Below are 13,107 nucleotides of genomic sequence, written 5' to 3'. Positions count from 1 at the left end.
CATCTATTTGCAAGCAATACTCAAGGTCATTTTAAACTATGTTTTTATTAGATTAATTTTTTGTTCAAAGTATCAAGGCTCCTACATAGTTAGAGCTATGAATACGGAACCACTATTGTGGCTTGTGTTTGTTCCTGAAGCTATCATGCCTTTTTTAGAATAGTTTAATAAAAAGCAAATATTTGAGTATATAATTTTTTTCAAAGTTATACACCTCAGCATGTCAAGCTTTAAATGAAACTGAAGGACACTCAAATAAAGTCACTTTTGTCAAAGCCTTTTCCTATCATAACATATTTGGATGATGCAAGATGCATTCCCTTATGATGTCCAAGTGGTTGATAAACCAATTTCTGTGGAATATGTAAGAACTATTCAGACTTTGTGGTTTCCTTAAATGAGATGAATAAGAATTTCTCTTTTCTGAATAGGACATAAAGTATGCTAGGCCTATTTTAGATGCTTCAGTGTGCCAAAGATGGTATTAAGTTTGGTGTTCATAAATTACTAATCTGGAATAAGAGATTGAATGTATTTTGAAAACTTAAACCTGTTTCACCTGAACATGTTTAACTAGTTAATAAGAAACATCAAAAAGACAAAACCCTGAGATCAACGGTCATTTTTTTGCAAAGCTATTATATGCTGTTTAAATTGGTTGTTCGGGTCTGTCTATAACATAAGTTTTAATAACCTAGCTCAAATGCAGATTTCTAATTTTCAATTAACATAGGAATAATTTTGTTTGCTAAAATAAAATAAATGAATGAATGACAAGTCTGAAACATGAAATGTTCTAGGTAGAACTTTTTAAAATTCCAAATTTCAAAAAATCATGTGGCAACTGTATAGCTCAAGCTTTAAGTATTAACTTTTAACCTTTGACCTTACAGATTTTAACCAATGAAATGTCTCTTTAAACTTTAAAGGAAACAATGATAACGAGCGCCTGGCGATTGCTAGACAGCGAATTCCATATCGACTTGGTCGAGTAGTTGATGAATGGCTACTCGACAAAGGTAAAAAACATTGATTAAAACTTCAAATAAAAAAATAATTTGAACATAACCAAGTAGTACTTCATTGTAACACTAATAAACATAAAAAATAAATTTTCCGTAAAACTAAATTAAAAACAGATTTAAAACAGTAAAATGTAGATAGTAATATTTGCATTCCTTGTATAATACTTTCTATACATTTTTAGACGTACCAGCTGTTTAATAATCTTACCCTGTTAACTTAAGGTTAAAGGGACTGTTAAATATAATCCACTAACTCAATCTATGAAGGTACTCACAGCAAGCATTAACCCAAAATGATAAATCATTCATAGATTATATTACATGTTCCAGCCTCTAAATTATTAACTAAAATATATGTAGTTCTGATATCTTTATTATGGTCCTGAAAAACAAACAAACAAACAAACAAAACTCTTGGTTTAAACTCTAGGCATCTTAAATAGTGGGCAATATGGATTGCCAGTCAAAATGAAGTCCCTTTAACGTTTGCAACCTTCTAAGAGCATTTGGGAACAAGCCCTAATTAAAACTGAACTTAAAGTTGTGTGCATGCTTTTTATGAACAGAGAGCAATCTGCTAAAAATGGATACTCAATTTGATGATTTTGGTACTGTTGCTGAGGATTGCTGTTTAATGGAAATGTGCCATAATTTCTCCATCGGTTTGTGTATCATTCCTGAAGCCGCTTTTTACATCTGAAGCTATGTGTTTTTTTTCATTTGTTTTGTTTTAATAGACTTGCTGAAAGCCAATCAGAAAAATCTTTTTGGAGTTTTTGTTTCTTTGTTTTGTCTCTGACACACTCAGTGTAAACCATGTGTTTCTTTTCAGTGTATTTGCCAGAAAAGTAGAATAATTCAAATAACAATGGACTATTGCATTCAAAAAAATAAACATTTCTAAAGAAAAGCATATGGATACATGTGACCATTATGTGAATTATGAAATTTTTACAATAAATTTAAATTAGATTTCAGCTGCTATAGACTAGTTTCTGCCAGTGGTAATTTTAGAATGACAAATACTTGAAATGTTAGATATCTTACATATTTTTAATTTATCAATTTAGATTTGAGATCTTGAGGTAAAAGAGAAAGTGATCCACTGAAAATTGATTTATAATATATATCTTTGATTGGTCTTTTAGCAAAGGCACTACATTTACAATAAGTTGAGAATTTATAAGTATTTGCCAGTGATTATGCATTTCATGGACACCTCATTTATAAGCAATGAATTATGAGTCAAATGCCTCTCTTATAGTTTATTGCTCTCATTATCCACCCCATGAAAGATCTGTTTTATCATCCTTTATAGAATGTAGAGTTCACAATCAACATTTTTGCATGTATGTAATATTATTTTTACAGGGCGTCAGCTCACAATCTTCAATAGCCAAGCAACCATAATAATTGGCGGGAAAGAGCAGGGCCAGCCCTTCCAGGGTCAGCTCTCTGGGCTTTACTACAATGGCTTGAAAGTTCTGAATATGGCAGCCGAAAATGATGCCAACATCGCCATAGTGGGAAATGTGAGACTGGTTGGTGAAGTGCCTTCCTCTATGACAACTGAGTCGACAGCCACTGCCATGCAGTCAGAGATGTCCACGTCAATTATGGAGACCACCACGACCCTGGCTACTAGCACAGCCAGAAGAGGAAAGCCCCCTACGAAAGAACCCGTTAGCCAGGTGAGTACCTGGATTTCATTTCTTCATTTTGAATCTGTGACTATGAAAGTGGACTTTTCTGCATGTGTGTCTTTTCTAGAATGGGATTACTTCTGATCTCAATCATTATGGCTGTTTTGAGACTTGCTTAATATAATGGATTCAATTTGAAGATTAAATGTTGGTTTGTGGCTTGTGAACTTTGGTAAACTTTGTATTGGTTTGTGTGTGGCTAGGTTGATGGTCTTGATCCAGTAACCTTGGTCTAGACCAAGCTAAGGGGATTGTCTGAGCATTATACACGGTTTTCACTTTTTAAGTTAAATGAACAAGTAAATTAATGAAGTATCTGCAAGACCTTGTTCAAGCTCAAAACTTTATCAAAATTAAATAAAAGCAAGTTCTGAAAATCTTAAAAAAGAAATTACCTACAGCACTTGTATTTTGAAGTCTGAAAATTTTGAATTGGAAGGCACGTGGGTCTTGTCATGAACGATAAGTCTACTCTTCTACTGTTGATAGGAAAAAATGCACTATTAGTTTATCTGAGTACAAAGACCCAAAATATGGTATTTAAAAACTGTCTTGGGCCAACATATTTTGTACATTATGTGGCTAACTGCCCTCACCCAAAATATTCACTGAGCTTATTTTTCAATCTTATGTCTAAATTTTTAGGGGAAAAAAATTTTAAATGTCACAATGTACAAGAAGTATACAATTCAATTAAGATATTACTTCATTAATGATTTGTTGTTGTGTTTATTGTGTGTGGCTTATTTAACAATAAGCAGGTTATTCAAGCAAATCTGATATAGGAAAGCAAAACACAGAACAATGATAAACTTTTTCCTTTAAGTAAATAATTCAGAAGAGGATATTCTAGGACATTTAGAATTGGAAATATTCTTGTGAATAAAATTTTAATTAAGCAGATTTTTTTTCCTCAGAAGTCTTGCTTCATCATTAATGAAATTGCAGCTGCTTAAGTTCTTAGGTAAACCAGATATATCCCCCAATAAGGAAGTATCAGCCTCATTTTAATATGCTTTATTTATTAGTACTTGCTATGTAGTAAGAAATTATGTTTGTTAAGAAAATATGTGTAAAATAGCTATTTCATTTACAAGTTAAACACCTAAAAATGAAGAAATTAAAATTTATGCATTTTATAATATTAAGTAATGTAAAAGGAAAATAGTTAACTGCCCATTAATTGCCAATGAAAAGACTCTCTTTTTTTATAAGCTATAACGTTTAAAGATAGCAATGGTTTATGGAAGTAAATGATCTAATCAATTAGTGATTACTTGGTTCATTTGAGGAGGTATTGACTTAAATAAAAGATTACTAGGTTGATTAAAAAATAGATATTTTAAATCTTCAGATTTCAACAGACCAATAATAGCAATTAAATAATTTAGAATAATATACTACAAATATTCAATTGTGGCAACAGTGTTTTAAAGTTGTACTGAAAGCTTTTAAAATTCTCTCATAAGGATATGTTTGTGATTACAGGTAGTAAAATGTGAATGTATGAAAGAGAGACTACTGGGGAAGAAATCAAATTGCTTATTTTTGAATAGCAGGCTAATTTATTGTGAATTTCCTTTACTTCACAATTGATTTTTAACTGCCCTCCAACTACAAAGAAATTATTGATATATACAGAATTTAAGTGTTTGCTAGAATTATGAGTCTTGGAAGTTTCAATAGGAAAGTGATTTGTAATGCTCAGTCTAAGACTATAACCTTTGACCCATTTTTGCAGGTTGGATGAGGCATCTTCCTTCCATAATGGCTATAACTGCCTGCTTTTATCAACTGTCTTACTCAGTTGTATGCCAGGGAGGGTCATTTAGTTTTCAAAAGCCATACTGGACTGTTTTCTCAATCAACGTGTATTTTCCTCAGTGATAACACAGAGCCACTTAAGTTACAATGCCTATGTACCGAAGGGTGATTGCATGTTTTAGAACTATAGAAACAGATTTTTGGTCAAGCAGAATTAAATTGGATTCATTTCAGATAGATGAGATGAGGTTTTTTCAGCCATTCTGCAAGGCAAGTAGTGGGGAGAAATGTATTTTTCAGTTTTCACAGAGTCAAAGAATATAAAAGAGAATTCACAAAATGTCATCCCATAAGATTCTGTTTACATTCCTATTTAAAAGTGAATATGCTTTAAAAAGAAAAAAAAAAGTTTTTCTTCTCTTGATAGTGATCAATTTTAAGACTGATATTTACTTTAGAAAGACATGATCTATGTCATGAAGTAATGGATCCATTTACCAACCCTTCTGATTAAATAATTTTTAAAAATATGACTATAACAATATTAGTAGTACTTTTTAATATGGATTATATAAAATTCACAAAAAGTTATTTTGTTTATGATATTTAGTATCTAAATGTTTCCATAAGACCCACTCATCCTAACAAAGAGAAACTTTCTATAAAGATAATCCCAGAAAGTGAATCTTCGCAAACTTTTGACAGTATAAAGTTCTTCAGGATGCTGAGATCTTCCTTCTTGGGTTTGGAGGCAAAAGTGTTACACAAGATCTTTGATGGCTAAGTGTTCCCTGCTCTTCTGAATAATATGGCAATCTATGATGTATATGTGAAAAAAGTGTTAGTTGCTTAGTCATGTCCAGCTCTTTGCAACTTCATGGACTGTAGCCCGCCAGGCTCTGCTGTCCATGGAATTATCCAGGCAAGAATACTGGAGTATGGGTAGTCATTCTCTTCTCTAGGGAACCTTCCAGACCCAGGGGATGAAACCGGGGTCTCCTGCATTATAGGCGGAACCTTTACTGTCTTGAGTCACCAGCCAAGCCCTTGATGTATATGTAGCTTTATGTAAATGAGTTAAAGCAAGTTAACATGCAAAGGACAATATTCATTCCCTTTGGTTGCCAGTTTGTAAAGAAAGGAAATTGTTTATTTTGAGATCAATATTTTGACATTTCTTTTGGTCTATGCTTTGTATCACATTTTGCAATGTTGTATTCTTTCCATTAAGAATATATTAAAAGTTAATTACATACTGTAGACAATATGGATCCATGGTATTGCCTTTTGGTTAGAGAAGGTATGGTATAATAGAAAGATCACAGCAACAGGTTTCCAGTTTCAATACAACCTCCTATCTTTGTGAGTATCTTGGACAAGATGGTTAACCTCGCTGCACTCTGGCCTTGCTTGCTATCTCTCTAAAATAAGTGGGTTTAGGAACCTCTTGAACTGTGTTGTTCTTGTTTAGTCACCAAGTCATTTCTTACTCTTTTGAAACCCCATGGACTGTAGCCTGCCAGGCTCCTCTGTCCATGGAATTTCCCAGGCAAGAATACTGGAGTGGGTTGCCATTTCCTTCACCAGGAATCTTCCTGACCCATGGATCAAACCCATGTCTCCTGCTTGGCAGGTGAATTCTTTACCACTGAGCCAGCAGGGAAGCCCCATGTACCCAGTGGTATATCAATGTAATTATTAATAGAATCCTTTTTTGACTCTCAAAAGCATCCCAGTTTAGTTCACAAATTGTATTATGCTCTACTTTGACAACATATTTAAAATCTATCTTTGCAAGAAAATCATTCTTCATAAGAATAATAGAGAGGCCCTGTCTTTTACACTCAGAGTAGAAACTGACTCTGGTCTCCTTACCTGATCTCAAGAATCCATAGTGTTTTTCATCTTCTTTTCATCTCATTTCAAAAACCTTAAAAAAGGAGAGAAATAAGGCTTTGAGAGATTCTGGTTTTTGACTGGAGGGACTATAGTTTGCAACTCTTAGAAAGAAATTAAATTGTAGACTGGAGCAGAATCAGTAAGTATGAGCGAAATGTACTGCAACAATTTAGTGGTTCCAGTTAGACTTTATTCAGAATAGAGGTAGCAAACCTACTCAAGAAAAGGTACTATTGAGGATTTTAAACCATTGGTAGGTTGTCAGGACATGTGTATTCACTTCCTACTGAACTCATTGGTATTTGATTCCTGTAGAATGTTCCAAAAATAATCCCAATTAGTGTACAAACAAAAAAAGTGTTTGAATGTGTTGGACACTGCTATTGCTTCCTGGCAGCTTTGGAGATACTCATAAAAAATTAATGCTATTTGTTTGAAAAATGTAAGCAGAGTGCACACATATTTCCATGAAAAATATCTAAAGCTAACAAAAAACATTTTGTAACTCCAAAGAGCAAAATTTTATTTTTTATTAAAAATATTAATTAACCTTAGCTGTGGCTTCATTATTAAAAAATAACTGCATTACTTATAATTATGTGTGTTCCTGATAACCACTCTGCATTTTAAAATACTGGTGACATGAATAATTAATTTTATTTTCCCTAGTCTAATCATTCTGCTGAATTTACTTAAATTACTGTACATTTTAACTGCAAATTTTAGTGCATAGTGAAAAGAAAAACACTTGGGTGTAGATTTGAAAATGTATACAAAGGCTCGTTCTTCTGAAACTAATGGTGCCGAGTAAGAAAAGTATGATTCATTGTAATTTTAAATGTAAAGAAGCACTGCTATTTAGAAGGTGTTTTCCCCCTCATTACTGGTAAACAAAACTTCTAGGATATATACATTTTAAAGAGTTTATTGAGAAATTTAAGGCCCAAAGAAACTAAATAACTTCCTCAAGGCTATGCAGCCAGCTTCTTTTCAGAGTATGTTGAGGTGAGCTGGTCCTCTGCCCTTGAGCCTGGCCTCTGTTCAGAATCTCATCACTTCTGCCTTCACGTATTCTTAACTAGTTCAGTGTGATCTCTACCTAGGTAGGGATCAGGCTTCTCTTTTTGAAAATGCAGATATGAGCCTTAATACATCCAAGTATTTAAGATAAAGAGCAGATTCCCGAATGATCATCAGGGTCCATCCTTCACAGCTAGACTCCTATCTGCCTCACTAGGAAGTTTTATCTCTACTCTTATCCACACCCATTTCCTCTGATCTGTTGAACTACTAATAGAAACCTCCAGAGGTCATGCTATTTCACACCTCTCTCTGCTCTGCCTGCAAAGCCCTTTCCATTGTTCACCTACCTATTTCCATCCTTCATACTCTTCCCAATCTCTCCCAGTCTGCTTCTGCCTTCTGAGAGCCGACTATTTGAAGAGGCAGCACTGACAAGGCTGTTAAGGGTGTAGTATTGTGCAAGGGTCAAGGGCAGTGACTCCAGAAGCCTGAATGCTTGCTTAAATCTTAGTCTTACTTTCCCTGTATACTGGCTGTGTTCCTTAGGCAAGTTAGCCTCTCAGTATCTCTGCTTCCCATCTATAAAATGGGGATGATGGTGTCATAAACTTATTGTGAGAATTAAATAGTCACTATCATATGAGAACTATATACAGTCACTGCTATTTGACAATTTTTCATTGTCCAAAAAAAATTTTTTTTTCATTATGGTTCACCCTAAAATGAAGAGAAGTAAAAAATAATGCCTGACACATGTAACCTTTATACAAATAATAATTATGTTTGAAAAGCATTCTTTAAGTACACTGTATGAATTAAAGCATCTTTCTTACCTTTAAAATATTTTCTTCGCCCTTGCAAACAATAGCTCTGAATTGCTGTTTCTGAATCAAAGCGTCAATTGCATATACTGAGCACATACTGAGCTGAAGGGGCTTCCCAAGTGGCACGAGTGGTGAAGAACCCGCCTGCCAATGCAAGAGACGTAAGAGATGCTGGTTAGATCCCTGGATCCAGAAGATTCCCCGGAGGAGGGCATGGCAACCCACTCCAGTATTCTTGCCTGGAAAATCCCAAGGATAGAGGAGCCTGGTGGGCTAGGGTCCATAGGTCGCAAAGAGTCGTGGGACACGACTGAAGCCACTTAGCATGCACACACGCATGCACGCAACTGAGCTGAATTCTCTGTTGAATGTGTTTTCCACAGGGAGGCAGCACCATTCCCCTACAAGTATGTTGAAAAGCAGTGGGAGGCAGGAAGTGATTCAGGGGGAGTGTTGTCACTAGCATTTAGTGGGAGGGGACCGAGAACACTAAATATACTGCAAAGTGAACTGTCCACTGATCCCCATACCCGGCACTGTTTTACTCAACCTCCAACCACCACCACTAGCAACACCACTAGCAACAGAAATTACTATTGACTGAGAAGCCCAGAAATTTCCGATACCTGTTTCCCAGCTGTTCTCAGACAGAAATTCATTCATATATGGTGCTGAATATTGAAAATATGACTTCTGTAATTGTCCTCAATAACATGTCTTGATTAAGGAGCTTAAAAATTCATGTTATACTCTTTTTTCAACATGGATATGAAAAACATCAAGTACTTCCAGCTGTGCATTAGACTAAATTGGGTTTATGATTCTTGATATAATTGATACCATTTGGGAGAAATGGAATGATTTAAGACCCTGTATCTAATGAGTATGTGACAGTAAATTCAGTGAACATTTTCTCAGAAAGGACTGGTGAGATTGTCACCGTTCCTGATATTTCAAGTCTCAGTTGAGGACAAAGGAATTACTTTTTATTAAGTCAGGTGTCAGGTGTGAAGTCGCTCAGTCGTGTCTGACTCTTTGCGACCCCATGGACTGTAACCTACCAGGTTCCTCCACCCATGGGATTTTCCAGGCAAGAATACTGAGTGGGTTGCCATTTCCTTCCCCTTTTATTAAGAAATGAGTTAAATTTAAAGTAGCAATAAAATAACCTTATCTTCTTGTCTTTATTTTAGTCAATACTATGAATTCTGGGTACCATAATAATCTGGCTTTCAAGTACATAAGTATGTTTATGTTATATCTGTTGACTTATTCCTCTTTTACATGTAATAAGTATTTTGTTAAGGAAGGGGAGGAGGCAAGTCATCTGGAATAAGAAAATTGTGTATGCATGCATGTATGTTAGCAATGCTTTTTTCTTTGATAATATATATAAAACAGTAGGTTTAGTTTAATAAACTGATATCAAGATTAAACTTAAATCTCTCTAATAATATCTTGTGGAAGTAGAATTGATGTACAGTATACGTTTGCAGAATCTTTTCCATTATGGGTTGTTACAAGATAATTGAATATAGTTTCCTATATATATATATATATATATATATAGTTTCCTATATATTTCCTATATAGTGCTATCCAGTAGGGCCTCATTGTTTGTCTATCTATTTTATATATAGTTGCCTATATCTGTTAATCCAAAACTTTTGTTTATCCTTCCCCCTGCATTTCCACTTTGGTAACCATAAATTTGTTTCTGTTTGTAAATCTATTTCTGCTTTGTAAATAAGCTAATCCTTTTAAAAACAGAGTCCACATATAAATGATATGGGATATTTGCCTCTCTCTGTCTGACTTACATCACTTATGATGATAATCTCTAGGTCCACCCATTTTGTTGAAAATGGCATTATTTCATTCTTTTTTAGTGACTGAGTAATATTCCATTGTATATCTGTGTACCACATCTTCTTTGTCCATTCATGTGTCAATGGACATTTTACGTTGTGTCCATGTCTTGGCTATTGTAAATAGTGTCGCTATGGACATTGGGTACATGTTATCTTTTCAAATTAGTGTTTTCATGTTTATGGATATATGGCCACGAGTGGGAAATTGTTGTGTCATATGGTACTATATTGTTAGCTTTTTAAAGAACTTCCATACTGTTTTCCATAGTGACTACAAAAATTTACATTCCCACCAGCAGTATACAAGGGTTCCCTCTTCTCTGTACCCTCTCCAGGATTTGTTATTTATAGATTTTTTTAATGATGGCTATTTTGACCAGTGTGAGGTGGTATCTCACTATAGTTGATTTGCGTTTCTCTAATAATTAGTGATGTTGAACATCTTTTTATGTGCCTGTTGGCCATCTGTATGTCTTCTTTGGAGAAAAGTCTATTCAGATCTTCTGCCATGTTTTGATTGTTTTTTGTTGTTGTTGTTGTTTGTTTATGGAGCTGCATCCGCTGTTTTTATATTTTGGAAATTAATCCCTTATTGGTCACATCATTTGCAAATACTTTCTCCTGTTCTGTTGTCTTCTCATTTTGTTTATAGTTTTCTTTGCTGTGCAAAAGCTTTTAAGTTTAATTAGGTCCCATTTCTTTATTTTTGTTTCTATATCCATTACTCTAGGAGATGGAGCCAAAACAAGTATTGCTGTGAGTTAATATCAAAGAGCATTCTGCCTAAGTTTTCTCATAGGAGTTTTATAGTATCTGGTCTATGTACCCCTTTTTTGTGCCACTTCCATACTGGTTTGATTACTGTGCTTGCTGCTAAGTCGCTTCAGTCGTGTCCGACTCTGTGCGACCCCATAGACGGCAGCCCACCAGGCTCCCCCGTCCCTGGGATTCTCCAGGCAAGAACACTGGAGTGGGATGCCATTTCCTTCTCCAACACATGAAAGTGAAAAGTGAAAGGGAAGTCCCTCAGTCGTGTCCGACCCTCAGTGACCTCATGGACTGCAGCCTACCAGCCTCCTCCGTCCATGGGATTTTCCAGGCAAGAGTTCTGGAGTGGGGTCAGAGCACATGATTTATCCAGATCCATTCTTTCTCAAGGTTATTTTGGCTATTCAGGTTTTTTTGTGTTTCCATACAAATTTTAAAAAATTTTGTTCCAATTCTGTGAAAAATACCATTGGTAATATGACAGGGATTGCATTGAATCTATAGATTTTCTTGGGTACTACATGAGTTCTTCAATTTTCATTATTTAGTGCCTATATTAAGTTTTCTTATCAGTTAACATCACTGAAAAGTTCTCCAACAACAACAAAAAATATGTAGTATCATGTGATATGAACTTTAAGAGGCGATATAGCTAATTCATCTGCCTTTTTTAGCACTCATGAAACACTGTCTTCTCATCATGGCTATTCTTTTTATGTAGAATCTCAAGCAGACAAATAACACAAGTGTTAACCAATAGTTTCTTCAGTTAGCATAGAAATGATAATCAAAACAAAAATAGCAGTGTATATTTGTTTTTATTAAGTTGTTTATGGGGTTAGCCAAATCTTCATCCAAGTTTTTCTGTAAGATGTTGGCCAAATGAACTTTTTGGCCAACCTAATATATTTAACCATAATGTATGTTGCCTGTAAAGCTGCAGTACTCTTAGTTAAAATTATGAATTAGTAAATATCTTTTGTGTACATAATATATAAAATATTTGCAAAGTATTGTATTCTTGAGGATAAAGGTGTGGTACCTAGAGATACAGACCTGTATGACAGGAACCAGCTACTTCTCGGATGTGTGGAGAAACCGTGCATTAATTATAAAATGCAATATTCACCAGGCATCACTGACTCAATGGACATGAGCTTGAGCAAACTCCAGGAGATAGTGAAGTACAGGGAAGCCTGGCATTCCGCATTACATAGGATAGCAAGGAGTTGGACACAACTGAGCGACTGAACAACAGGAACAACAACCAAGTCAACAAGAACAAAGCTTCTGTACATAACAGATGAACAGCATATTATTAACAGTATCACTGACAAACCGAAACTCTGAAACAAAGTGAAAGGGTGGAAGATATTTTAGTCTTTTTTTTTTAAACAGCAAGTGTTTTGAAGTAACACATTTTTATTAATTCACATGTCCTGAGTGTTGGCAATGTGCTAGACATTACCCTGGATCTGAAATTACCCACACTCTGTGGAAAACTTCTAAAATAAATATTATCATTCCAGTCTGTAGGTTTGATAGGAAAGCTGGTGACGCAGACTCCTTTTGTCCTCTTTTAAGATTGATTTTCCTAGTTAAGGGACCTGGAGACTTCCCTGAGAGGGGTGTGGGTGAGCAGAATCACCTCTGTCTTTCCACAGAATAAATACCACGTGGTTGAGGAACTGCGGATACTGCTTGAACTCAATGTTGGACTGTTACATGGAGTGAATTATGAACCAGTGATAAAGGGAACTTTAAAATCATTCTTACTGTGATGATAGGTTCTTTGTGTCAGCTTGATGTACATGAGCAAACATCTTAGCATAGCGTCTGGCACAAAGTATATGGTCATTTTTCCCTTGTTCCCATTCTTCCACTCTCTTCTTTCTTCTCTCTGTTTATCGCTTTTTTCCTTTCTTCCTTTTGTGTGCTAGACCCTATTCTAAGCATTACAGATTCAAACAAGATGACTCAAATCCCAAATAAGAGAAGTGGGCCTGAATTTGATCAACTCTGTCCACAGGCTGCATAAAAATAAATTTAATTATAGATTCCCCAGAATACTGGTGAGCTGACCACATGAGGTCATTTTTGAGGTTGCACCCAAGTACTGCATTTTGGATTCTTTTCTTGATTATGAGAACTATGCCATTTCTTCTCTGGGATTCTTCCCCAAGGTAGTAGATGTAAGGGTCATCTGAATTAAATTTCCCCATTCCCATCC

The 13,107-nt window shown here is 35.1% G+C and overlaps 1 protein-coding gene across 21 annotated transcripts in view; it reads left to right on the top strand.

The window, feature by feature from the left end:
* NRXN1 (neurexin 1) overlaps nt 1–13,107 on the top strand; it is a 1,221,129-nt gene that overhangs the window by 1,063,306 nt on the left and 144,716 nt on the right. For 11 of the 21 annotated variants that reach the window (XM_061432330.1, XM_061432331.1, XM_061432328.1 and 8 more), the window contains one exon: nt 2,397–2,716. In XM_061432330.1, coding sequence (XP_061288314.1) covers nt 2,397–2,716 — 320 coding nt within the window. Of the gene's footprint in view, nt 1–929; nt 1,020–2,396; nt 2,717–13,107 lie in introns of all 21 variants that reach the window. The other 10 variants (XM_061432342.1, XM_061432326.1, XM_061432324.1 and 7 more) reach the window with 1 other exon arrangement.

This window comes from Bos javanicus, chromosome 11 (assembly GCF_032452875.1).
Source record: "Bos javanicus breed banteng chromosome 11, ARS-OSU_banteng_1.0, whole genome shotgun sequence".
Lineage (NCBI taxonomy): Eukaryota > Metazoa > Chordata > Mammalia > Artiodactyla > Bovidae > Bos > Bos javanicus.
Note: the sequence above shows the minus strand (reverse complement) of the source record. Positions and strands in the feature narration are given on the sequence as shown.